The following is a 27,522-nucleotide window of genomic DNA, read 5'->3' on the forward strand; positions in this document are numbered from 1 at the left end:
GTGTCTCTGACTTAACTTGTGTTTCTCCTACAGCTCCGGACCGCAACAAATGCGCGTGCTCTTTGTGAGCTCGTTCCCGGCTCGTAACCAGCGCGTTCTGCCGTCGAGGGCGATCATTGGTTAAATGTGATCATGTGACTGATGCAAGCCAGATCCTTTTATTTAGCAAAACTGTGATTAATAGTTAAATATTATTGTTGAAGGGCACAGACAGGACTCCGCACGCACGCACACATTAAAAAAAAATAATACTTTTTTTTTTTAAAAAGTTGCCTCAACAAAAGGGCACCTTGGGCACCCATCAGGAAAGGGGCGGGTGCTCAAGCCCCTCTAGCCCCCCCCCCCCCCCCCCCCCTCTGCACGTGCCTGTCGCAGAGAACGGGGGTGTGAGAAGACTCCAAAACCTCCCTCCGCCCGCTCATTGTAGTGTTGATGCATGTGTGTTCTAAGGTGCATTTCCCCAGCTTTGGAAAATTCAGAGGCACAGATGAAGCTGGGGTACACAAAAACTGTAAAGCCAGGTGGAAAAGGTTCAGATAAGATGTCTTCCTGTTCCCCCAGTACGTTAAAGGATCCTCTGATCTTGGAATGTTTCTCTCCGACACTCTCCACAATACTAAGGGGTTGGCAGTCCGTTATAATAAAACTCAGGACTGCATGGTCCAGAACAGACTTCCTAGGTGCTTGATTTCAAAATAATAAAACGCATGTTAATTAAAAAATGATGATAAAGCAGTTCAGTGTCAATATAGGCCGACCTGTGTTCATTCTCGGTGTGTTTGTCTCCTCATTTTCATGTTTGGTTCTGTAATGCCTGAACACTGAGGAGGTGCTTTTGATTGTGTAACAAAGCTCAGCAGAATAGAAAATAAATAATTTACACTGCAAGTCACATTGCTGTTTTTCCTATTCTGATAGATTACACTGAAACAAAGACAGACAAACTATTCCCTTATTTGCAGTTAAAAGATCAAAATGATCCCACACAGCAGAAACATTGTTTTTTCTTTCAAGCTCAATTTTGTTATGGAGAGATGTTTTTTTTTTTGTTTTTTTATCTTTGCGAGAGTAATTTTGGTTTTTTGGGGTTTTTTTTGGTGGCGACTCATCCCATTGACAGATGCAGATGCGGTACCTTTTAAACACCGTTTAGCGCGTTGGTAATGAGCGATACAGCAGCTGTATCGATCACGTGACTTTTTCTTAAAGCGACACACGCACCGATACAGGTTTCGCTCTGTGAGCTTGATACAAGCGTCGGTGCATCAGTGTTGCTGGACCCATCACTACTATATAGTGATGTGTTGTGGTGCTTTGCTCCCACCCCTTGTGTTCCGTGTTTTCGTCTTCCCTTCGTGTAATTCTTCATATTCGTGTACTGTTAGTTTTCCCAGTTTAGGTTTTTGCTTAGTTTCCATGCTCACCTTCGCCATTTCTGTTTGTATCACCATGTGATGAATAAACTCACTTACATCTGAGCTGCCTGCATAAAGGGTCCTTTAATAATTTACACACGGCTCGCAAACCGTGACAAAAACACTGGAAAAATTGGGCTGTTCTAAAACGTTTGACGGGTAGTGTATATATTTAGTTTATATATTTTCTTTATTTATAATAGTTTGTTTTATATTGTAGCAAAGTGTTACTTGGATACTTCTCTATGTGCTTCTTCATGTGCAATTTTGTTGCATTCTGAGCCTAAGAAATTTATTGTGATGAACTGCTGTTAGAATCAAGTTAAATTCTGATAAATCAGACAATTACCTCTCCAGCTGTTGTTACAGTCTTTGTTTATCGGGTCCTTACAGGGTAAAAGATGACGACACCTAAAGAAATCCTTCTGGGGACTTTGGAGGATTTGGGACGTGATGACTTTGAAAAATTTAAGTGGCATCTGAAGAATGGGTCTGTAGAAGGTTTACCAGCAATCCCAGAGAGTAAACTGGAGAATGCAGAGAGGACGGACATAGTGGATCTGATGTTTGATACCTACTCTATCAACACTTTTCAAGTCACTAAAAATCTTTTGGGGAGGATAAACAAGAATGATCTGTTGGAGAATTTAAATAAAACCATCCCAGAACCCACAGGTAAGTCAGGAAATGACTAAACAAAAAACACATAAACAATAAAAACATTAGTTAACATTACACAGGTGCCATTAAAATCCATATAAATAATAAATCCAAAACACTTGCCAACACTTTCAGGAGTGAGAGACTGCAGAAAGCCAACAGTTTGTGTTTTATGCATCTGCACAAATAACCTCCTGTGTACACATGAATATCTGCTCTTTGGGTTGGTTTGATTAAAATGGGACCAGCAGCAGGTTTTCTGCCCATTTTACAGATTTATATTGTCAGATTGGTTTTAGAGCTGTTTTATCAACATAAATGAGGCGACAACAACAGTTTGGGACACGTCACAAATATGATCAAAGTGCTTTCTCTTAAATCTATTTACCAGTTGAAGGTAAAGTTAAAAAAAATGGCTGCCATTTCTTTCTGCTGTTTGGAGACCCAAACAAAAAAATGCCCAGACAGTAAATGCTTTTTATTATGGTTGATAAACAGGACACTAAGGTGATTGGTCAAAGGTTGGAGGAAAGCCACAGTTCTCCTTATTTGACTGAAATCCACCATTTCAGCTCATGTTTTTTCTTCTGCAGCTTTCTGGGAGATTCCACTTCAGCCTTCTGCTGGCAACGCTCCCGTTACCAAGCTTCCCTTAGGCAGCATCATTAGAAAACATAGCATACATTTACACTGCTATGCAGATGACACCCAGCTCTATCTGTCCATGAAGTCAGATAACACACACCAATTAGTTAAACTGCAGGAATGTCTTAAAGACATAAAGACCTGGATGGCCGCTAACTTTCTGCTTCTTAATTCAGATCAAACTGAGGTTATTGTACTCGGCCCAGAAAATCTTAGAAATATGGTATCTAAGCAGATTCTTACTCTGGATGGCATTACCTTGGCCTCCAGTAACGCTGTGAGGAACCTTGGAGTCATTTTTGACCAGGACATGTCCTTCAACGCACATATTAAACAAATATGCAAGACTGCTTTCTTCCATTTGTGCAACATCTCTAAAGTTAGAAATATCCTGTCTCAGAGTGACGCTGAAAAACTAGTTCTGTCATGGTCCTGGGTCGTTCAGCGTTTTGTTTCATTTTTGGTATCACCTTGTGTACTTTGTGTTAATTCTGATTTTGTATTAGTTCTTAGGTTGATCTCTACCTGTGTCTTTCCTCTGTGTTCTGTTCGTGTCCCCGAGTTTGTGTTGTAAAACAGTCTGTTTCCTGTTTTACTTTGAAGGTTTGTGTCTCGTCTTGTGAATTAGGATCAGCTGTGCTCCCCTCCTGTGTGTCATTCCCTCATTACCTTGTGTGTATTTATAGTATGTGTCTGCCTGTGTTCCTCGTTGTGTCGTCTGCATTACTGTGTTAATCAGTGTTACTACTCGTCTCTCTATCCAGCCTTCTTTGTGTCATCTCTGTGTATTCCCCGCTGTCCTTATGTTTTCAGGTTTGTCTGTTACAGTGGCAAAAGTATTCGGCCCCCTTGAACTTTTCCACATTTTGTCACATTACAGTCACAAACATGAATCAGTTTTATTTGAATTCCAGGTGAAAGACCAACACAAAGCGGTGCACACGTGAGAAGTGGAATGAGAATCATACATGACTCCAAACATTTTTTACAAATAAATAACTGCAAAGTGGGGTGTGCGTAATTATTCAGCCCCCTTTGGTTTGAGTGCAGTCAGTTGCACATAGACGTTGCCTGATGAGTGCTAATGACTAAATAGAGTGCACCTGTGTGTAATCGAACAAGGCCGAACAAGGAGAGTGCTGATCCGAAATGCAGCCAAGAGGCCCATGGTGACTCTGGACGAGCTGCAGAGATCTACAGCTCAGGTGGGGGAATTATTAGTCGTGCACTGCACAAAGTTGGCCTTTATGGAAGAGTGGCAAGAAGAAAGCCATTGTTAACAGAAAACCATAAGAAGTCCCGTTTGCAGTTTGCCACAAGCCATGTGGGGGACACAGCAAACATGTGGAAGAAGGTGCTCTGGTCAGATGAGACCAAAATGGAACTTATTGTTCAAAATGCAAAACGCTATGTGTGGTGGAAAACTAACACTGCACATGACTCTGAACACACCATCCCCACTGTCAAATATGGTGGTGGCAGCATCATGCTCTGGGGGTGCTTCTCTTCAGCAGGGACAGGGAAGCTGGTCAGAGTTGATGGGAAGATGGATGGAGCCAAATACAGGGCAATCTTGGAAGAAAACCTCTTGGAGTCTGCAAAAGACTTGAGACTGGGGCGGAGGTTCCCCTTCCAGCAGGACAACGACCCTGAACATAAAGCCAGGGCAACAATGGGATGGTTTAAAACAAAACATGTCCATGTGTTAGAACGGCCCAGTCAAAGTCCAGATCTAAATCCAATCCAGAATCTGTGGCAAGATCTGAAAACTGCTGTTCACAAACGCTGCCCATCTAATCTGCCTGAGCTGGAGCTGTTTTGCAAAGAAGAATGGGCAAAGATTTCAGTCTGTAGATGTGCAAAAATGGTAGAGACAGACCCTAAAAGACTGGCAGCTGGAACTGCAGCAAAAGCTGGTTCTACAAAGTATTGACTCAGGGGGCTGAATAATTACGCACACCCCACTTTGCAGTTATTTATTTGTACAAAATGTTTGGAATGATGTATGATTTTCGTTCCACTTCTCACGTGTGCACCACTTTGTGTTGGTCTTTCACCTGGAATTCCACTAACATTGATTCATGTTTGTGGCTGTAATGTGACAAAATGTGGAAAAGTTCAAGGGGGCCGAATACTTTTGCAAGCCACTGTAGTTTTTCCAGTTTAGGTTTATGTTTAGTTCTGCCCTCACCTTGGTTTGTTCACTGTAAATAAAACCTCACTCGCATCTCCACCACTGTCTGCAACTTGGGTCCTCATTTAACTCCACCGCACGACTGCTGCCCCAGCCGTGACAAGTTTATGCATTTATTACGTCAAGGCTGGACGACTGTAATTCATTATTATCAGCAAGTCCTAAAAACTCGCTGAAAAGCCTTCAGCTAATCCAAAATGCTGCAGCAAGAGTCCTGACAGGGACTAGAAAGAGAGAGCAGATTTCTCCTGTATCGACTTCCTGTTAAATCCAGAATTGAATTCAAAATCCTGCTCCTCACATACAAGGTCTTAAATAATCAGGCCCCATCTTATCTTAATGACCTTGTAGTACCATATCCCCCTATTAGAGCACTTCGCTCTCGCTCTGCAGGCCTACTTGTTGTTCACAGAGTATTTAAAAGTAGAATGGGAGGCAGAGCCTTCAGTTTTCAGGACCCAAAAAGATAGTTGGGGTTTTTTCTGTTGTATTATTGTAGGTTCTTTATCTTACAATATAAAGCACATTGGGGTGACTGTTGTTGTTATTTGGAGGAATTAATAAAAAAAACTTTTATACTTGAAATTCTTTCATTTATTCTACATATTTATTCATCACTGGCTCCATAGTGTTGTTTATGTAATATGTGAAATGTTGCTAGTATTGATTTGGTGCTGTATAAATAAACACAATTAAATCAAATGTGTCTCTATAAAACCTGCCCTCAGTTATAACCCAAGTGTCAGGGCTCAATGGCTCATGAAAAGGAATGGAGTCAAGCACAGAACCAAAAAACGGAGGCTGAGTGACTTTTAACAGAAATGTATTTTACTAGATTTCTTGACGGAGAAAGCTGAATCACGGCTAAATTCAACAGCAAGCGAGGTATTATGAGAAGTGCAGAGCTGAGGCCAGAACATAAGCTGAGGCAGGTCAAAGGAACAACAGGGGCAGAATCGGGCGAATAGAAACTATCCAGGATCACTGGAACAAAGGAGATAATAATCAGAGTGGTCCACAGTGTAGTGAATGAGTCCAAGATTTAAAAACTAAGAGGTGTTACGTGGCTGCAGGTGGAGATCAGCTGGAGGAGGAGATGAATTAAATCTGGGTACAGAGTGAGATGTGGGTGCACAGGGAGGCAGGCAGGTGAGGATGGCAGTTTGCAAGAGTGAGTTTTCCCAGCAGTGGCAGGCCAGAATCCTGAGGCGTGACTTATGGCGAGAGTTGGAAGATGTATCCAGGTGCCGACTAGGGAACAGGAAAAGAGGGTTACGCGAAACAAGCTGAGGAGCACAAGACAAAATGTGAGGCAGAGAACTGACTGTGCTAAGCAGACAATCTGGAGAAGGTTCATTGTGAGTGCTGCTCATAAATACTGCCGGAGTAATTGGCAACAGGTGAGGAGCAGGGAGGAGTGAGGAGGGCTCCACCCAGGGGAGGAGAGCTGATGCTGTGGAAAGTTACTCAGACTCACTCGGATCATGACACCAAGAGTCCAGTGAACTGAACACATAACCACAGTAACCAGAATGCAGTTTTCTCATTTGTGTCATTTGCTGTTTATTCATGCAGAGATTCTCACTGAGTGTCAGCTCAAACTCAAGTCAGACCTGAAGCAGAAGTTCCAGTGTGTGCTCGAGGGGATTTCTACAACAGAAAACCCGACCCTCCTGAGTCAGATCTACACAGAGCTCTACATCACAGGGGGAGGGACTGCAGAGGTCAATGATGAACATGAGGTCAGACAGATTGAAACAGCATCCAGGAAACCAGACAGACCAGAAACAACCATCAGACAAGAAGACATCTTTAAACTCCCACCTGGAAGAGATAAACCAATCAGAACAGTGCTGACAATGGGAGTGGCTGGCATTGGGAAAACAGTCCTAACACAGAAGTTCACCCTGGACTGGGCTGAAGACAAAGCCAACCAGGACATCCAGTTCATGTTTCCATTCACTTTCAGAGAGCTGAATGTGCTGAAAGAGGAAAAGTTCAGCTTGGTGGAACTTGTTCATTACTTCTTCACTGAAACCAAAGAAGCAGGAATCTACATCTTTGAAGAATTCCAGGTTGTGTTCATCTTTGATGGTCTGGATGAGTGTCGACCTCCTCTGGACTTCCACAAAACTGCAATCCTGACTGACCCTAGAAAGTCCACCTCAGTGGATGTGCTGCTGATAAACCTCATCAGGGGGAAACTGCTTCCCTCTGCTCGCCTCTGGATAACCACACGACCTGCAGCAGCCAATAAGATCCTTTGTGACATTGTTGACATGGTGACAGAAGTCAGAGGGTTCACTGACCCACAGAAGGAGGAGTACTTCAGGAAGAGATTCAGAGATGAGGAGCAGGCCAGCAGCATCATCTCCCACATCAAGACATCACGAAGCCTCCACATCATGTGCCACATCCCAGTCTTCTGCTGGATCACTGCTACAGTTCTGGAGTTTGTCATGAAGAACAAAGAGAGCAAAGATCTGCCTAAGACTCTCACAGAGCTCTACATACGCCTTGTGCTATTTCACCTAAAAACGAAGGACATCAAGTATGATGGAGGAGCTGAGACAGAGTCATGCAGGAAGATCATTGAGTCTCTGGGAAAACTGGCCTTTGATCAGCTGCAGAAAGGAAACCTGATCTTCTATGAATCAGACCTGACAGAGTGTGGCATCGATATCAGAGCAGCCTCAGTGTACTCAGGAGTGTTCACACAGATCTTTAAAGCTGATGAGTGTCACATGTTCACCGGTGTCGTTTACTGTTTCGTCCATCTGAGCATTCAGGAGTTCTTTGCTGCTCTTCATGTCTATCTGACCTTCATCAACTCTGGAGTCAACCTGCTTAAGAAACAATCTCCTCGCTTTAAAATCTTCCAGAAAACACTTACTGTAAAAGACTTCTACCAGAGTGCTGTGGACAAAGCCTTAGAGAGTCCAAATGGACACCTGGACTTGTTCCTCCGCTTCCTCCTGGGTCTTTCACTGCAGACCAATCAGGATCTTCTATGCATGCTGACACAGACAGGAAGTAGCTCACAGACCAATCAGGAAACAGTCCAGTACATCAAGAAGAAGCTCAGTGGGAAACTGTCTGCAGAGAAAAGCATCAACCTGTTCCACTGTCTGAATGAACTGGATGATCGTTCTCTAGTGGAGGAGATCCAACAGTCCCTGAGATCAGGACGTCTCTCCACAGATGAACTGTCTCCTGCTCAGTGGTCGGCTCTGGTCTTCATCTTACTGTCATCAGATCTGGATGAGTTCAACCTGAAGAAATACTCCCGTTCAGAGAAGGCATTTTTGAAGCTGCTGCCAGTGGTCAAAGCATCCAAGAAAGTGCTGTAAGTGAATCTATGAACAAATATGTTTAATAATGCTAGATGAATAAAAGAATATGTCTCCATTGTTATTCTTCCTCAGGCTGCGTCGTTGTGCACTCTCAAAAAGAAGCTTTGAAGCTTTGTCTGAAATTCTCAGCTCCCCATCCAATCATCTGAGAGAGCTGGAGCTGAGCTCGAACAAGCTGCAGGATTCAGGATTGGATTTGCTGTGTGTTGGACTAAAGAGTCCTGACTGTAAACTTGAAACTCTCAGGTAAGGATACAGACTTTTTGACACTTTTTGACTCTTAAATCTGTAAGTTTATCTTGATGCGGACGTTCAAAGTCAGCACAATTTTCCTTTTAAGTTCCTGAGTTTATATTTTTGACTGTCAGGTTGTCTGGACAGATGTTTTTATTTTATTTTATTTTTTTACTTGTCCCTAAAGTCAGAACTAAACCCACATGTAGATGACTTTCAAATTCAAATTCAAATTCAAATTCAAATTCAAATTCAAATTTTATTTGTCACGTACACAGTCATACACAGTACGATATGTAGTGAAATGCTTGGACAACTGCTCGTGACCTAAAGAAAACAAAAAAGGAAAAGGCTATGAATAAGATAGGAAATAAATATGAAAAATTAAAAAGGGTAAATTTAACTAGGAAGGAATAAAATATAAATTAAGGTTAAAAATGAAATAACTGTACAACACAAATTAGAATGAAGGGTAAATTTAACTGGGAAAGAATAAGATAAAATACATAAATTAAAGTTGAAAATAAAATAACTGTACAACAAAATACACAATATAGAACTATATAAGAATGTATGAAGAAATATAAATAAATATATACACAATAACAGCAGCTGTACAAGTATTAGCTTGAAATGAAGAATACAATGTCCAGTGTTGTGCAATCCACATTATGTCTTGTGCAGTGCAAATATGCTTAAAGTGATTTAAGTGATGAAGTGAAACAATGTCCAGAATGTCCAGTGTGTGTGTAAGAACTGTATGTGTGGGTCAGTACTGTGTGGTGGTGTGATTGTGATTGAGAGACCATATCGCCTGCGGGAAGAAGCTCCTCCTCAGTCTCTCTGTGTTGGTCTTCAGGGAGCGGAATCGCTTTCCTGACCTCAACAGAGAGAACAGTCTGTTGTTGGGATGGCTGAGGTCCTTCACGATCTTCCTGGCCTTGGTCCAGCACCGCCTGCTGTAGATTGAGTGCAGGTCAGGGAGCTCGGAGCGGATGGTGCGCTCAGCTGACCGCACAACCCTCTGTAGAGCTCGTCTGTCCTGCATGGTGCTGTTCCCGAACCAGGTTAAGATGTTTCCCGTCAGGATGCTCTCTATGGTGCATGAGTAAAAGTTCCTGAGCACCTTGGAGGGCAGTTGGAAGTCTCTCAAGCGGCGTCCGGGTACACACCGGCTCACTCCTTGGCGGCTCGCTCGGGCCACTTCGGAGGTGGGGTGCCCCCGGCCTCTCGGCCTGGGGCTCGGTCACTCAGGCACAGCTGGCTGCCGGCGGAGCTCACGGGCGCGTCACTGCAACTCCCCCTGGCTTCTGCTCCGCGGCTGCTGAATGAGCCCTCATCTGGGACTCTCCTCAGCTCTTACTGGGACAGTGGCGCGGCTGCCCCTCTGTGGGTCTTCCTTGGTCTCTTGTGTTCTGGGGTCCTCTGGATGTCTGGAGTTTTGATCTCCTCCATACCTGCTTGATACCATAGAGGACAGGGCTGTGGCTCCCCACACTCCCTAGCAGATCATTACATGGAGAAACCTTTGGAATGCAAGCATGCTGATCCACACAGGTATGCACACAGGTGTACACACGGGTATTCATAGACGCGGACTACAGCTTTCTTGGCTGCTGCCTCAAAGCACACTGTGCGCTGTCTATCTTGCGTGCTGCACAATATCGTTTATTATTTAGTAACTATCGATATCTACTGCTAGCTAGTTTATTGTGATGGTGCTTTTTTTTTCTTATTATGTTGCTCTTTGTTGTTTGCTTTCTCCTCTGTTTTTTTTTTCTCCATACAGGTGACCCAGGAGTTTTGTTTTTTTTGTTTGTTTGTTTTTTTCTCTCTTCCCCCCCTTCTCACCGTCTCTTCTCCCCTTTGGTTTTCTTTTTTTCTCTCCCTCTCTTTCTTTCATTCTTTCCCCCTGTCCTATCCCACAGTCATGTCTGTCCCGTTTGTAGCAACTGAAAATAAAATAAATTCATAATTATAATAAAGGTCAATCAATCAATTTTAACATAATTCCCCCTTCTAGTGTCCAAGTGAGTAAGTGATGTGTGGAGGAGATGAGAGATGGCATCGTCTGTGGAACGATTTGGACGGTAAGCGAACTGTAGTGGGTCCAGTGTGTCTGGTGGTGAAGAAATGATGAAGTCTCTGACCAGGCGTTCAAAACACTTCATCACTACTGAGGTGAGGGCTACAGGGCGATAGTCATTGAGAGAAGCAGGGTGGGGTTTCTTCGGGACAGGAACAATGATGGACTCTTTGAAGCATGTGGGGATCACCGACTGAGATAAAGAGATGTTGAATATCTCAGTGAACACAGGAGCTAGCTGGTATGCGCAGTCTCTTAGGATACGACCTGGGATGCCGTCTGGTCCTGCTGCTTTCCTGGTGTTCACTCTCTTGAAGGCTCTCCTTACTTCATGCTCGGAGATGACGAGCACGTTTCCGGTGCTGGCAGTATCTTCCTGTCTGCAGCCGTTAGCGCCGCTAGCACTAGCATTGTTGGAGTCCTTAGCTGCAGCCTCAAAGCGAGCATAGAAAGTTACTGGAGCAGCCTTCCTGAAGACAGCAGTGTGTTTTCATGCTTTTAAAGCCAAACTCACCTTTCTGACCTGGCTTTCATTTATTATCTATTTTTATTTGTTTATTATATATTTATTTCTACTGTTTAACTACTGCTCACATCTGTTATCCTCCTTTTTAATTGTTCATTTCTTTTTACCCAGTGTTTCTATATTGCACTTTGTATTTGTCATCTATATTTATCATGCACTACTTTGCTCATTTATTGTTTGGTTTTAATGTTATTAAATTCCGGTTCTTTTGGTATTCGTTATGGCCAAAAAGACACGGCTCAAAAGTGGTCTTTTTACTTTAAAAGATTATCTTTATTTTACATATCCGGATATGGAGACCTGAACACACAACCCCAGGTCTGAAGCACAAAACAGCAAGCCTAGTCATTTATATAGACATCACACACACTTTAAGTTTCGACCAAACACTCTGCTTAGTTTCACTTTTCGCCTGCAAAAGCATGTAATTTCCTGTCAGTCCTGTCGGCACAGAGTGTACTCAGATTTGGGCCTTTCTTATAAAGCAATATAATCAGCATATAAGTATTTAAGATTATAAATTTAAACCTCAACAATGTTCTTACCTGGGGTCCGTTCTTCGTACCTCGCTTACTACATCCAAGATCAAATCATCGCGCCAACTTTGAGCTTGCTATTCCGGTACTCCGAACACACCTGTTGTTGACGATTAGTATAGCTGGATGAAGTAATGTGAGATCACTGGGTGGCTTAACAGGGGCTACGCATCGATAGTAGAAACATTGATCGGCAACCCTTTGTTTGTTTATTGATTTCACACAGATACATACAGGTCATTTCCTAAAAAAGGGAAATGTACTATTAACATTCTATTACATGTATGTGATTATTACAGATGTAATTCATATTTCAGAGTAGTAATTGCAAATTACTTTGTGTAATCAAGATGAGAGACCACGGCTATAAAAGCGAAGGTGGATTTGGGAAGTCTGTCGCAGCCATGTCCTGTCCGTATACGCGAGCCACCCATTGCGGAAGGTGCAAGATTGATAAGGAGAGTCCTCAGAATCCAGCGTATATTGCGGGACAGACAGGATCCTTTAGCTCAGCGCGACAGTGTGCTCATAGAGAGATATCGATATTCCCGTGAGGGTATTATTTACTTAACCAACTTGTTGACGAGGGGGTGCAGGACCACCACCTGTCTTTTTTGCTCTGCCCTTTTCTTGGTTGCTGTTATGAACAAACAGATTATTCCAGGGTCTCTTTCCAAGAGACGAAAAGCAATATAAGTGATAAATATTACCATTCTGTAGAATATTCTTATATTTCACTTTTACTTGTTCCCATGTTCTAGTGGGTCCTGTTGTGGCTCTAATGTGAAAGGGGATATAATGTAATATAATATAATATAATGTAATATAATATTGGATAATATAGTGTAATATAATAAATCTACCCTACCGCCTACTGGTGTTGGCCAGAGGGGCCGATGGCGCGATATGGCAGCCTGGCTTCTGTCAGTCTGCCCCAGGGCAGCTGTGGCTACAACTGATTAAACTCTGAAACTCCTGAAATCCCTCACTCAAGAGTTCTTGCTCTGCTGCCGAAAAATACCGAGCGCGCTCCTTCAACATTTCCGCCGACCAATCAGAGGGTTGCCGATCAATGTTTCTGCTATCGATGCGTAGCCCCTTTTACGACACCCAGTGATCTCACATTACTTCATCCAGCTGTACTAATCGTCAACAGCAGGTGTGTTCGGAGAACCGGATTAGCGAGCTCACCGTTAGCGCGATGATTTGGTCTTGGATGTGTCATTTGATCTTGGATGTAGTAAGCGACGTACGAAGAACGGGCCCCAGGTCTCTGGTTTGTTTGTTTGTTTGTTTGTTTGTTTGTTTGTTTTGCTCAGTTCTGTTTTTCTGAGGTTTTTTAAGTTATTAAATTTGTAACTCTAGTGATTTGTGTATGTGACAGAGAGGCACTGCTAGGGATTTTTTGACACAAGTTGTTCTTGTAAAATCAGTCTGTGAAGGTTCTCAGACATCCAGGTCACCGTAGTCTAAGGAGCTTGGAAAGAAAAGCGTCTTCTTTAAGTTTCCTTGAAGATGTTTCACCTCTTATGAGAGGGTCAAATGGTGGAGTAGGGCAGTCAGTGAAAGGGCAATGGTGGTGGCTCAGGGTTTGTATGTTTGGGGGGTTCAGAGGGAAAAGATGAATGCAGGTCTGGAGTTGGTGTGTGAGAGCAGGGAGTGAATTCAGCATCCTGACAACCTGGATGAAGCTGTTCTGGCCCGGAGGCTCTTCAGTCTCCTCCCTGATGGCAGCAGGTCCTGACAAGCATGTTGATAGTGTCACCACCCGATCGTTGGGGGGTGGAGTCTTCTGTGCTGGGGTGTCGTTCTGTGTCTCAAAGCAAGAGAAAATTTCACTTAGCTCTTACGGTAATGTGGTGGACCCGACAGCGGTCTGAGGAGTGGGCTTGTAGTCTGTGATGGTCTGTATCCCTTGCCACAGCCTCTGAGTATCTCTGCTGTCACTGAAGCTTTGCAAAATCCTCCTGGAGCACTGCATTTCCACCTCTCTGATGCATGTGACAGGTTTGCCCTTGCTGTTGTTAGGCTCACCTCATCCCCAGCTTTCAAGGCTGCATTTCTCACCCTCAGGAGCCTGTAGACCTCACCTGTGAGCCATGGTTTCTGATTGGCCTGGACAGTGGTCTCTATGACCTCATCGATGCCTTTTGAGATGTAGCCAATGACAGTTTCTGTATATTCCTGCAGGTCTGTGGTGTTGTCATGTGTGGCGGCCTGTTTAAGGATCTCCCAGTCTGTGGTGGAAAAGCAGTATTGCAGGTCCTTCTGGCCACACACGTACCTGCTTACGAACTGGTTTAGTGACTTTGACCAGGGGCCTGTATGCTGGCATTAGCATAACAGTGATGTGATCAGAGGCACCAAAGTGGGTGGGGGGCTTTGTAATCTCTTGGTGGTGAAAACATTATCCAAAAAGTCGTTTCCTTGTGTTGGAAATTCAATGTGTCTATGCAGTAGTAAACATAGGGGGTGTCCAAATTCATGGGCTGCATCCTCCTGAGGACGCATTTGTAGACCGATTACGTCACAGCGACACGATGAAGGCTGTCCAAATTCATAGACTCCTCTGAATGCAGCCGACCAATGCGTCCTCTTTTTCCCCAAAATTAAAGGATGGGTCGGGTGTGTCCTTCGTGGCCCACCATATCCCAGAATTCATAGCGTGGCCCATCCAATTCCACTTTCCGGCAATGGTGGTCGCTACTAAGTTTTCAATATTACTCTTATTACTCTTTCTGGGTCACAAAATAAACTTTTAACATATTTTCAGGTGAGAATGTAGCTGTGTAAACTTTAAATATCTGCTCAGTTTATCAAGATATCGCATATTTGCAAAAGTGCTCCGACGTTTCTGAGACGTCTGTTACCCACCAGCTCGATAGCTAGCCGAGAGCTCGAGGGTCAGTAGAGCCGCCGAGAACAGCAAACTCCCGGCACATCATGTTCAGATCACCGCGGTCTTTCGCTACTCAGGTTAAACGTAATATATAAGTGACTTAGACAACCTAAAAATGTTATTGTTTGACTTTTTTCAGTGTTTTATTTGTTCCTGAGTAAATCAGTTTGGCTGAGATTAAAGTTATTAGATTAGATTAGACAAAATAAACCTTTACAGTGGCAAAAGTATTCGGTCCCCTTGAACTTTCCCACATTTTGTCACGTTACAGCCACAAACATGAATCAATTTTATTGGAATTCCACGTGAAAGACCAACACAAACTGGTGTACACATGAGAAGTGGAATGAAAATCATACATGACTCCAAACATTTTTTACAAATAAATAACTGCAAAGTGGGGTGTGTGTAATTATTCAGCCCCCTTTGGTCTGAGTGCAGTCAGTTGCCCATAGACGTTGCCTGATGAGTGCTAATGACTAAATAGAGTGCACCTGTGTGTAATCTAATGTCAGTACAAATACAGCTGCTCTGCGACGGCCTCAGAGGTTGTCTAAGAGAATATTGAGAGCAACAACACCATGAAGTCCAAAGAACACAGCAGACAGGTCAGGGATAAAGTTATTGAGAAATTTAAAGCAGGCTTAGGCTACAAAAAGATTTCCCAAGCCTTGAACATCCCACGGAGCACTGTTCAATAGTGATGGGCAGATGAAGCCTCATGAAGCACTGAAGCTTTTCATCCAATTGGTTCACCCCAACGCGAAGCTTCTTGAAGCTTCATTTGCTCTAGCAGGACACCTACTGGACGTAAAAATATTAGTTGGCATGAATTTGAAGAGTGTGGCATTTTGCACACAGTCTGTGAATGTCAACAACAAAAGGAGTGTGTAAAACATCTATATTGTAGTGATGGCAGTATACTGTGTATATTTATGCTGGCAGTATGGAAAATGATTATTTGGAAATGCTTAAAATGGAAATGATCATATACTGTGAGGTGAGGTGTGGACAGTGGTTGTGCTTTTGTAACATTGAGGCAAGGACAGTGATTAGTAGGGGTGCAACGATACACAAAATTCACGGTTCGGTTCGGTTCGATACTTTGGTGTCACGGTTCGATATTTTTTCGATACAAAAAAAATGTTCATGCCTTTTTAATTTGTCATTTATTAAAATTATAAATATATATTTTAACTCAAAAGTACAGTTTTTAAATTTAACCCTAACCCTTGTGCGTGTTTTTTATTTTGACAGAGAATGCGCACCACTTATGTGCACCCCTGGTTATTTAGCTCGTCATATTGCAGCCACAGAAATTCTTTTGTCCATGAAACCATAAAGCTGCACTTTCTTTTTACCTTATAGTCTGATTTGTCATAACTTCTCCGTTTTGTGGTAAGCTTTTCTTTGGCTGTCACTTCTTCACCCTGACCTGTCTTATTTGGCTCAGCAGAACTAAAATATATATTCTGCTGCTTTTACACGCGCACTCACATAAGCTCAGCGATTCTCTGCGCGATCAACTTCTCACATGTTTAAGCTTGCTGCGGGAGATTTCACTTGTCATGTTTGCATAGTAAGCTAACGATTAATAAGACAATGTCAGAGGAATTGGTGCACAAATTATCATCACTCACAGATCAGTGCTGTCGCTCTCTATACACAGTTCGCACGATTGCAAAGTGAAAGCAAAAAAACAAGCGCAAATTCAAACGCGATTTCAATATGTCACATATTGACAGTGGCTCACCGATGCCAATGACATAATTACCCAGCTACATTTCCGAAAGAATGCAAAAGCATTGACATATATTTTTCCTTCCTACAATAGCCCGACGGGCAGGGCAGAGATAGATTTTGGTACCCCGACTGAAAAAATCGCTAGCCCCGGGACGTCGGGCTAGCGATATTGCGAGCCCTGTATCTGATTGAGGAATCACTCATCTTTGTCTTTGCACTAGGATAATGTCGGTGTAAATGTGCAGTCATATTCGTTGTGTTCCCACTAGTGCTTTCAGGTTAATCTTGTTGAAATGACCTTAACGCCACAACACGGCAAATCTCCGTTAACGAGCTACCGCCGATCGCCCCGTGCATGGGGCTAGACGGCCAACACGTTAACGAGCTAACTGCGCTAACACACTAGCTCCCACCCATGTAATTGAGCATTGCGTGGCACATCCAACATACTGTTTTACTTTAGTCCATGACTCGCTTACCTTCAGGGTCATACGTCACATGAAAACCAAAATAATTCCAAATGCCAGATCTGAATGAGGGTGGGCGAGGTCCAAGTTGCAAGGAGTGCTTAACTTCTGTCTCGCTAGCTTGCCCTGCGCTCTTCCTTCTGATGATGCTGTCTGTGTTGAGCGCTCAGTGGATCTGCGCTGGACAGTACAGCCTAGGCGGAGTAGTCGAACGCAGATTCACTGAGCGCTCAACACAGACAGCATCGTCAGAAGGAAAGTTGATAAAATAAATTACAAATTTTGTATTGTTCGATACATATGCGTACCGAACCGAAAGCACTGTATCGAACGGTTCAATATCGATACGAATATCGTTGCACCCCTAGTGATTAGTGTTTAGGGGACACATCATTGGTTTTTATTTAAAAACAACAGTTTCTCCACTGTGGCAGGTCGTAGGCGATTTCTTTTTTTTCCAAACTGTCTCTAACTCTCACTAACCGCAACTCTCCATCAAACGCCCACATTTTGAATGGGGTCTGAGGGGTTTATATCGCTGTCATAGCTCGCGGCAAAGTTCGAACCGCTTCCTGAACCAGTCACGTGGTACAGCCGGACAGCGAGGCTTCGGACGTCATCATTTTCAGCTCCTCCCATAAATGAAGCAAGCCTCGATACGCGCTTCGCGGAAACGCCCCCTCCATTACTCGACACACGCTTCGAAGCCTCGATACAGAACGTCACATCACTACTGTTCAAGCCATCATTCAGAAATGGAAGAAGTATGGAACAACTGTAAACCTACCAAGACAAGGCTGTCCACCTAAACTCACAGGCCGAACAAGGAGAGCGCTGATCAGAAATGCAGCCAAGAGGCCCATGGTGACTCTGGACGAGCTGCAGAGATCTACAGCTCAGGTGGGGGAATCTGTCCATAGGACAACTATTAGTCGTGCACTGCACAAAGTTGGCCTTTATGGAAGAGTGGCAAGAAGAAAGCCATTGTTAACAGAAAACCATAAGAAGTGCCGTTTGCAGTTTGCCACAAGCCATGTGGGGGACACAGCAAACATGTGGAAGAAGCTGCTCTGGTCAGATGAGACCAAAATGGAACTTTTTGTTCAAAATGCTCTGTGTGGAAAACTAACACTGCACATCACTCTGAACACACCATCCCCACTGTCAAATATGGTGGTGGCAGCATCATGCTCTGGGGGTGCTTCTCTTCAGCAGGGACAGGGAAGCTGGTCAGAGTTGATGGGAAGATGGATGGAGCCAAATACAGGGCAATCTTGGAAGAAACCCTCTTGGAGTCTGCAAAAGACTTGAGACTGGGGCGGAGCTTCACCTTCCAGCAGGACAACGACCCTAAACATAAAGCCAGGGCAACAATGGAATGGTTTAAAACAAAACATATCCATGTGTTAGAACGGCCCAGTCAAAGTCCAGATCTAAATCCAATCCAGAATCTGTGGCAAGATCTGAAAACTGCTGTTCACAAACGCTGCCCATCTAATCTGACTGAGCTGGAGCTGTTTTGCAAAGAAGAATGGGCAAGGATTTCAGTCTGTAGATGTGCAAAGCTGGTAGAGACAGACCCTAAAAGACTGGCAGCTGGAACTGCAGCAAAAGCTGGTTCTACAAAGTATTGACTCAGGGGCTGAATAATTACACACACCCCACTTTGCAGTTATTTATTTGTACAAAATGTTTGGAATCATGTATGATTTTTGTTCCACTTCTCACGTGTGCACCACTTTGTGTTGGTCTTTCACCTGGAATTCCAATAAAAAATGATTCGTGTTTGTGGCTGTAATGTGACAAAATGGGGAAAAGTTCAAGGGGACCGAATACTTTTGCAAGCCACTTTATTAATCCCCCGGGTGGTTTTCACACAGCTGAATAAACGTCAAACAGAAAACTGATTAAGCAGAAGTGTGAGATGGTCGAGAGTTTACTCCAGTGTCCTGTTATATTTTAGATAGCAAGGAGCAGACAGCTGAGTTTATTAAACTCCATCGAGACAGTGGTGATGCTAATCTGAAGGCTAGACCGTCCCATTTCATAGCCGTTTACTTCTGGCCTACCCGACCTTTGGAGGTATAGTTCTCATCACGCTGATTTATGTCCAAGTTTGATTCTAATTCCGACAGCGGTGATGTTAAAATGGGGTGTAACATCATCATAGCAGCTTTGACTCAGAGTGATGCTGAAAAACTAGTTCATGCATTTATTACGTCCAGGCTGGACGACTGTAATTCATTATTATCAGGATGTCCAAAAAACTCGCTGAAAAGCCTTCAGCTAATCCAAAATGCTGCAGCAAGAGTCCTGACAGGGACTAGAAAGAGAGAGCAGATTTCTCCTGTTTTGGCTTCCCTTCATTGGCTTCCTGTTAAATCCAGAATTGAATTCAAAATCCTGCTCCTCACATACAAGGTCTTAAATAATCAGGCCCCATCTTATCTTAATGACCTTGTAGTACCATATCACCCTATTAGAGCACTTCGCTCTCGCTCTGCAAGCCTACTTGTTGTTCCTAGAGTATTTAAAAGTAGAATGGGAGGGAGAGCCTTCAGTTTTCAGGCCCCTCTTCTGTGGAACCAGCTTCCAGTTTGGATTCGGGAGACAGACACTATCTCTACTTTTAAGATTAGGCTTAAAACTTTCCTTTTTGCTAAAGCATATAGTTAGGGCTGGACCAGGTGACCCTGAATCCTCCCTTAGTTATGCTGCAATAGACGTAGGCTGCCGGGGGATTCCCATGATGCATTGAGTTTTTCCTTTCCAGTCACCTTTCTCACTCACTATGTGTTAACAGACCTCTCTGCATTGAATCATATCTGTTATTAGCCTCTGTCTCTCTTCCACAGCATGTCTTTTATCCTGTCTTCGTTCTCTCACCCCAACCAGCAGATGGCCGCCCCTCCCTGAGCCTGGTTCTGCCGGAGGTTTCATCCTGTTAAAAGGGAGTTTTTCCTTCCCACTGTCGCCAAAGTGCTTGCTCATAGGGGGTCATATGATTGTTGGGTTTTTCTCTGTATCTATGAAGCGCCTTGAGACGACTTTTGTTGTGATTTGGCGCTATATAAATAAAATTGAATTGAATTGAATTGACTGGCAGCTGCAGTCACGGAGAAACTTGCGTATCTCTGTTCGGGAATAGCAGATAGAGGTAGGCTCTGAGAGGATGGCCAGCGTTTACGCTACGAAGACACGACCGAGTGTTTTAACCTGACAGCCTGAGGTGTTCTTCAGTAAACTGGACTACCCGACAGATGGACCCGAGGCCCCGCTGCACTTTTTCGGTAAGTTAAACGTGTTTGTAAGCTACTCCGTAACTACCGTCCTTAGCTCGGTCCTGAGACCTAGCTAGCTAAGATGAGCACTCGGCCGTCAGGGTTTGTTTAGCTAACCCGTGCAGGTGAATGAATTTACCCTGACTAAAGAAATCAAGAGAAACGCCCCGGGCTGCTCAGTCACTAATTACCGTTACTGTACTTTTATTACAAGTATTATACTGTAAAGGCAACAGGCTGCACCCCGCTGCAGCTCCTGTGCAGAGCTGAATATTAAATATCTTATTAAACAGCACCATGTTTTCAGTCTCCACATGTGTAAAGACAGTAACACCTACTTTAAAAACCTGGCACTTCAGTAACTCCTCATTAATCTGTAAAAACCGATCAAATAGCAAAGCCCGATATTTACTGAAACCAACGACTTCCTCTTGGCAGCTTAAGTTAAAATTTTAATTTTTCGACTGATTAATTTTTTAGCGCTGACTGTATTTTTTATACTGAGTTTGTTGCAAATATTCAGGTTAAAAACTGTCTGAAATATTGTTAATGAGGTATGTTCACAAAGACACATGTGCAGAACTCTGTACAGCTTCCATCCTTTAAGACAAATAGTTTGAAGCATTAATATTTCTTCTTCAATACCAGTGCTGATACCAGTGCTGATACCAGTGCTGATACCACCTCCGTATGTTGTGACCAGGATGCAGCAGCACTGAAACCTGCTCCATCATCACATCTTTGCAGATGTCCATTTATAAAGCTCCAACAACTCAAAGGTGAACATGATATAGGAACATCTGTTCGTATATAAGGCTTTTTTTAAATAAACAGCTCATATGTCAGCTGTCAGCAGAACTGTAGGACTGAAAAAATGTAAGAGAAGAGAAGAACACTCCCGAGTGTGTGAGGACAGAAGGATCAGCTTTATTTCAGATTTGAGAGATAAACTTTATTTATTTATTTATTTATTTATTTATTTATTTATTTATTTATTTATTTATTTATTTATTTAGGACAGTGCATGTTAATGAACATAAATGTAAAAAAAAAATTACATGAATGTAAACATACCAGATTATAGCCAAGGACTAATTTCCATCTGTTGTCCTTAAGCATAAAAAATAGACATAATATTTCATAAAAATTCATCATTCATTCATAATAAAAACTCCGTCACCAAACTTACACATACACACCATTCTGTTCCCAAATAAAACATTAAAACTGTACAATTCATACATGATCGCACACTTGATTTGTCCATAACCAGTTTTTCACCTTTGCCTTAAACAAACTGAGTGTAGAGCATTCTCTAATGGGTTGAGGAAGACTGTTCCACAGATGGCCTCCCTGGACAGAGAGGACGTTCTGCCCAAATGCTGTCCGTCTGTGGGGTATAAACAAGTCTCCTCGGATTGTAGCTCGAGTGGTCCTGTCTGAGCTTTCTTTATGCCTAATGAACTGCTTTAATGGTGGTGGAGCAAGGGAGTGTAAGACTTTATATATTAAACTCACTCTTTTAAGTTTCACCTAGTTATTGAAGTTCAGTAATTTATGTTTTTTAACACATGACAGTGGTGGTGGGAAGTCGGTTTTTTGTCAAGTAGTTTTAAACTTCTTTTATAAATGTTTTCAATAGTTTTAAGTGTTGTTGGACAAGCAAGTGACCAGGACGTCAAACAATAGTCCATATGAGAGATGATCATTGAGTAAAAATAAGTTTTTGCAACATTCATATTTAAATTATTACGTATATGATTAAAATTTTGATTATTAAATTTAAGTACCTGGGACACTTTATTTATGTGACTCTTGAAGGATAATGTTGGGTCTAGAATGACCCCAAGATATTTAAATTCTGGAGCTAATTCAAGCTCTACTCCATCATATTTATATTTCAGTTTGTGATGATTGTGTTCTTGTTGTGACTACAGGAGCCGTCCTCAGATTCAGACCTCAGCACCACCCAGTGACAGCAGACAGATCATCCTATAGTTTCACTCTTTGTAGTAACTCCATAATTAACTGATGAAAACAGTCCAAAGGTTAAAGTACCACATGCGCTGTCAGTGACAGCTGCAGCTGTTTAAAGATAAAGTTAAAAGGATGAATCACCCATGTAACTGTGTCACTGTATATCAGCATCAACAGGACCTGAGTTTGGTGTTTCAGAGAGCTGTTGTCTACGTCTGTGTGCTGTCATTGCTCAGTCTGACCGAACGATGGACAGACTCAAGTTTGACTTTGAAACAAACTGTGTTGTTAAACAGTTTCATGGTTCAAAAAACAAAACAATCAAAAACACTTTTTTCATACTTGTGTTAAGTTTTGTATAGAAATGAGACCAAATTGATTGTGAGGTTAAATGTGATAGAAACAGCTCACACTGACATCCATCCTGATCAAACATGAGTGTCATGAAGCCTGTTTGCAGTTGTTTGCACTGTTTTCCACTCTGGATGTTGTTTCTGTTCAGCTGTGAGTATAAAAGGCTCCATTCTACAACCTGTTTGTGTTAGTTGTTCAATAGAAACATTATTTTGTGCTGATGTTGCACTTCTTTTATTCACAACCAAAGAGTTTTTGACGTCTGCATCAAAATACAAAGATCAGTATTGTCTAATGTTTTGGCTGCAGTGTGTTTTTGCAGACAGGTATAACTGAACAGCTTTAGTGTTTAGATTTTTTAAACTTGAGTATGAACTTATACAAAATGCAGCAAGATATTAAAAAAACGTTTGATTATAAAATCGACTATATTGGATTCATATCGATATCGGACATAAAAAGTGGCATCGTTCCATCTCTGCTTTGACTAGAGACACAGCTCTAATCAAAGAGGTGGTCCGCTTGCCTCCGCCCCAGAGAGAAGGGTTACATCTCCTGGGTTTAGGTGCGGCTTGCCCCTCTGAGGGCGGGGGTACCTGGACTTGGGATATAGAGTATGTTTGGGGAGTGCGACGGTCTGTGCAGTTTCTATTTGTGTCTGTCTACACGTTGGGTGAGTGCCGAGTATTTGGTTGTGCATATGGGGTGGGAATGCACGTTGGTGTCCGCGTGCGCCTGTCTATGTGTCAGGTTGGGTCTTAGACTCAACCTCTCTGGGTACATCTCAGGCCCTCCAAAGTACGGAGGCCTATCTCCCCTCACCACACTCCCTGCCGGTGGCTGATGCCCTCAGACGTTGGTGTGTTGGTGGTCCTTGTCGTCTGGGGCTGGGCGCTCATGTATGTACCGGCTCACTCCTGGTGGCCGATTGGCGATTCCCCCCCTTTTGGTGGTCCTCCTCGGGTCCTTGTACTCTGGGGCCTCTGGATATCTGGGGCCTGGATCTCCTCCATACCTGCTTCATACCCTGGGGGACGGGGCTATGGCTCCCCACACTCCCTAGCAGATCGTTACATGGAGAAACCTTTGGAATACAAGCATGCTGATCCACACAGGTGTGCACACAGGTGTACACACGGGTGTTCACAGACGCGGACTACACCTTTATGGCTGCTGCCTCTAAGCACATTGTGCGCTGTCTATCTTGCGTGCTGCACAATATCGTTTATTATTTAGTATCTACTGTTACCTACTACTAGCTAGTTTATTGTGATGGTGCTGTTTTTATTATGTTGCTTGCTTTCTCTTCTGTTTTTTTTTTTTCTCCATACAGGTGATCCAGGTGTTTTGTTTGTTTTTCTTTTTTTCTTCCCCCCTTTCTCACCGTCTCTTCTCCCCTTTGGTTTTCTTTCTCTCCCTCTCTTTCTTTCATTCTCTCTCCCTGTCCTGTCCCCCAGTCATGTCTGTTCCGTTTGTAGCAACTGAAAATAAAATAAATTCATAATTATAATAAAGGTCAATCAACTGGACCAATATGGAAAGGCCATGATGATCCACTTGGTAAAATAAATCCGCTTGGCATCTTTCTTGGCCTTAAGACAACAATTCTGATGGCTAAAGATCCAAACGGGACACACAAAAAAAAAAAGAGACACAGCTCTGTGTTTTCCAATTTGTCATCATTTTGAAAGTTTACATTTCTTCAGTGTTGAACAGCAGAAATGAGACTTTCCTGTCAGAGGTCATTTTTAAAAAAATGAGGTGAATCAACCATGAAAACCATGAAGCAACATGTGAACATGAGCTGATGCTGCTGAAGTGAAGCAAAGTTACAGAGGTTTGATTACAGACACAGCTGAGAGTTTGTAATCTGTCATCATTTTAAAAAGTTTCCATGGAACAGCAGAAATGAGGCTTTACTGTCAGAGGCCGACAGCACTGAACACAACAGCAGACTGGTGGCTAATAAACAGTGAATGATGCAGAAACAGATGTTTGAAGCTGTTCTTGGAGTACACTGAGAGAGAGAGAGCTGTGCAGGCAGGAACAGCCAAAGTCAGAGAGAATTCATGAGCATATTGATCAAACGTGAAGCAGAGTTTGGATCTTCTTTTGCTCCTGCTTCACTCAGTTTTGGTTGGAGACAGATGAAACCTGCAGCTTCAGGATCTGTGAGCTGTCCACTTTCAGCCCCGACGGCGTGTCCGTGTACGTGCCGTCGAGTGAACGATCCACGCTCTGTGTTTCCATCTTTGTGTGTTTAGCTGCTCTCATTTACTGTTTTAGCTGTTTGCTGCTTGTTGAAATAGTTTGTGAGCTTTAACCTGAGATTCTGGCAAAATACATTTATATTAAACATCGATTCAGGATTGAATGAATCAACATCGTTTTATTCAAATTAAAACCATTTAAATGGGAACATGAATTTTTTACAGCCGCCTCTAATGCTGGGTAATGTCAGCTGGTCCATGTGCAGCTGGCTGTGAGGCTCAGGGAGCGTCTACAAAGTGCAACACTGAAAGAACATCATCCATAAATATTGAGTAAGAACTGGACTCTCATACAGCGAGACTCAAATGCCTTTAAACATCAGCTTATCCTGCTGATCCAAGTCCAACACTGAGTTTGTAAAAACATGTTTGTCAATCATTTTGTTTGGTTTCTGAGGAAAAAGATTCAATAAGTTGCTGCTAATACACAACATTTCATCATATTTCCTCATAACCCTCTTTTGTCTGACCATTTGATCCCATTTGAATTTGCAATAAAGGATCCACAGAGTTTGGTGACAATAATGACAGTAGATGTTTGTGTGAAAGTGCTGGAAGCAAATGAGTGTGTGATGTTCGTTCAGTGTTGCACTTTGTAGACGCTCCCTGAGCACTGGTCTCACAGCCAGCTGAACATAGAGACCAGTGTTGTTAGTCCAGGTCAGAAGATGACTTGTTGGAATGAAAATGAGCTTGTAGTTTGTCTGCTTTAATAATGTGACTGGAAAAAGGTGTTGGACTTCAAATATGTCCATTTCTTTCACACTTCACCTTTAAAAGTGAAGCCATGTGGTTCCTGGAAGGAAAAACACGACTTTTTCAAGTCTTTGTCCTGTTTTTATGAGAAATGTACGACTTTAATGTGAAACATTCAGAGTTTTTTCTCTTGTTGTGTTTGTTTGAAGCTGCTTCCTGTTGGCTTCAGCTGTTTGGAGTTTCCATTTTCTAAACTTCTACATTCTGAACCTTCTTCAGCTCTGAACAGATGATGAAACACTGAATGATTTCAAGCACTTTGTCTAATAAACTTACATCTTTCATTCTTTATACAGATTGAAGAGCTGTGGTTTGTCAGAGATCAGCTGTGATTATCTGGCAGCAGCACTGAAGTCCAACCCCTCCCATCTGAGAGAGCTGGACCTGAGCTTCAACAACAACCTGCAGGATCCAGGAGTGAAGCATCTGTGTGGTTTCCTGGAGAGTCCAGGATGTAAACTTGAAACTCTGAGGTCAGTCAGCATGTTTTAGTTGTGCTGAGATGAATATGATGTGAAAGTTGTGCTGACACTAAACTGCAGACATCAGGCTGATATTATACTGATCCACACTGAGGATCTTCATGGTAAAGTCTGTTTTCTTCTTCTCTGGTTTAGTCCATTGACTGCAGCAGAACAATGTTCACATTTCAAACAGTGATGCTCAACGTATGGCCCGCGGCCCACACGCGGCCTGCCCACCTTTCCTGATTCAGAGAGAGGGGACCCTGATTAACTGTGTAGCTTCTTCCTCACAGTTCTAAGTATCAGACACAACAATGAATAATCCACAGCTGACTGTCTTTAGCAGGTCAAAGGTCACGGCACACAGCAGACAGTCAGAAATATTCTAACTCTGATCATTTATCAGTTGTGACACTGTGAGACTTGATCAGAGGTGTGATCATCACAGCAGAGGCCTTTGTGTCAAAGTCACTGAGGATCAAACAGAAACACATGAAGCAGATTTTCCTCTTCTGGCTTTTTATAGCAGATAACCTTCAAAATATTCTGCAGTCGATCAAAAACTGAAGCAAACCATGAAGCAACATGTGAACATGAGCTGATGCTGCTGAAGTGAAGCAAAGTTACAGAGGTTTGATTACAGACACAGCTGAGAGTTTGTAATCTGTCATCATTTTAAAAAGTTTCCATGGAACAGCAGAAATGAGGCTTTACTGTCAGAGGCCGACAGCACTGAACACAACAGCAGACTGGTGGCTAATAAACAGTGAATGATGCAGAAACAGATGTTTGAAGCTGTTCTTGGAGTACACTGAGAGAGAGAGAGCTGTGCAGGCAGGAACAGCCAAAGTCAGAGAGAATTCATGAGCATATTGATCAAACGTGAAGCAGAGTTTGGATCTTCTTTTGCTGCTGCTTCACTCAGTTTTGGTTGGAGACAGATGAAACCTGCAGCTTCAGGATCTGTGAGCTGTCCACTTTCAGCCCCGACGGCGTGTCCGTGTACGTGCCGTCGAGTGAACGATCCACGCTCTGTGTTTCCATCTTTGTGTGTTTAGCTGCTCTCATTTACTGTTTTATCTGTTTTCTGCTTGTTGAAATAGTTTGTGAGCTTTAACCTGAGATTCTGGCAAAATACATTTATATGAAACATCGATTCAGGATTGAATGAATCAACATCGTTTTATTCAAATTAAAACCATTTAAATGGGAACATGAATTTTTTACAGCCGCCTCTAATGCTGGGTAATGTCAGCTGGTCCATGTGCAGCTGGCTGTGAGGCTCAGGGAGCGTCTACAAAGTGCAACACTGAAAGAACATCATCCATAAATATTGAGTAAGAACTGGACTCTCATACAGCGAGACTCAAATGCCTTTAAACATCAGCTTATCCTGCTGATCCAAGTCCAACACTGAGTTTGTAAAAACATGTTTGTCAATCATTTTGTTTGGTTTCTGAGGAAAAAGATTCAATAACTTGCTGCTAATACACAACATTTCATCATATTTCCTCATAACCCTCTTTTGTCTGACCATTTGATCCCATTTGAATTTGCAATAAAGGATCCACAGAGTTTGGTGACAATAATGACAGTAGATGTTTGTGTGAAAGTGCTGGAAGCAAATGAGTGTGTGATGTTCTTTCAGTGTTGCACTTTGTA

At 42.8% G+C, this 27,522-nt stretch overlaps 3 protein-coding genes across 3 annotated transcripts in view; all 3 read left to right on the forward strand.

Moving 5' to 3' along the window:
* LOC309701482 (uncharacterized protein) overlaps positions 1 to 27,522 on the forward strand; it is a 2,150,955-nt gene that overhangs the window by 1,023,399 nt on the left and 1,100,034 nt on the right. The window lies entirely within an intron of this gene.
* LOC309701490 (NLR family CARD domain-containing protein 3-like) overlaps positions 1 to 27,522 on the forward strand; it is a 346,993-nt gene that overhangs the window by 99,251 nt on the left and 220,220 nt on the right. The gene's annotated exons all lie outside the window — the stretch shown is intronic.
* Positions 1,817 to 25,888, forward strand: LOC309700220 (NLR family CARD domain-containing protein 3-like; the record flags this gene model as incomplete). Its single annotated transcript, XM_082523667.1, has 5 exons — positions 1,817 to 2,090; positions 6,490 to 8,255; positions 8,434 to 8,513; positions 13,840 to 13,972; positions 25,697 to 25,888. 5 exons carry the CDS (start codon positions 1,817 to 1,819, stop codon positions 25,886 to 25,888), a joined length of 2,445 nt encoding a protein of 814 aa, XP_082379793.1.

This window comes from Aulonocara stuartgranti (genome assembly GCF_965226115.1).
Source record: "Aulonocara stuartgranti genome assembly, chromosome: 23".
NCBI lineage: Eukaryota > Metazoa > Chordata > Actinopteri > Cichliformes > Cichlidae > Aulonocara > Aulonocara stuartgranti.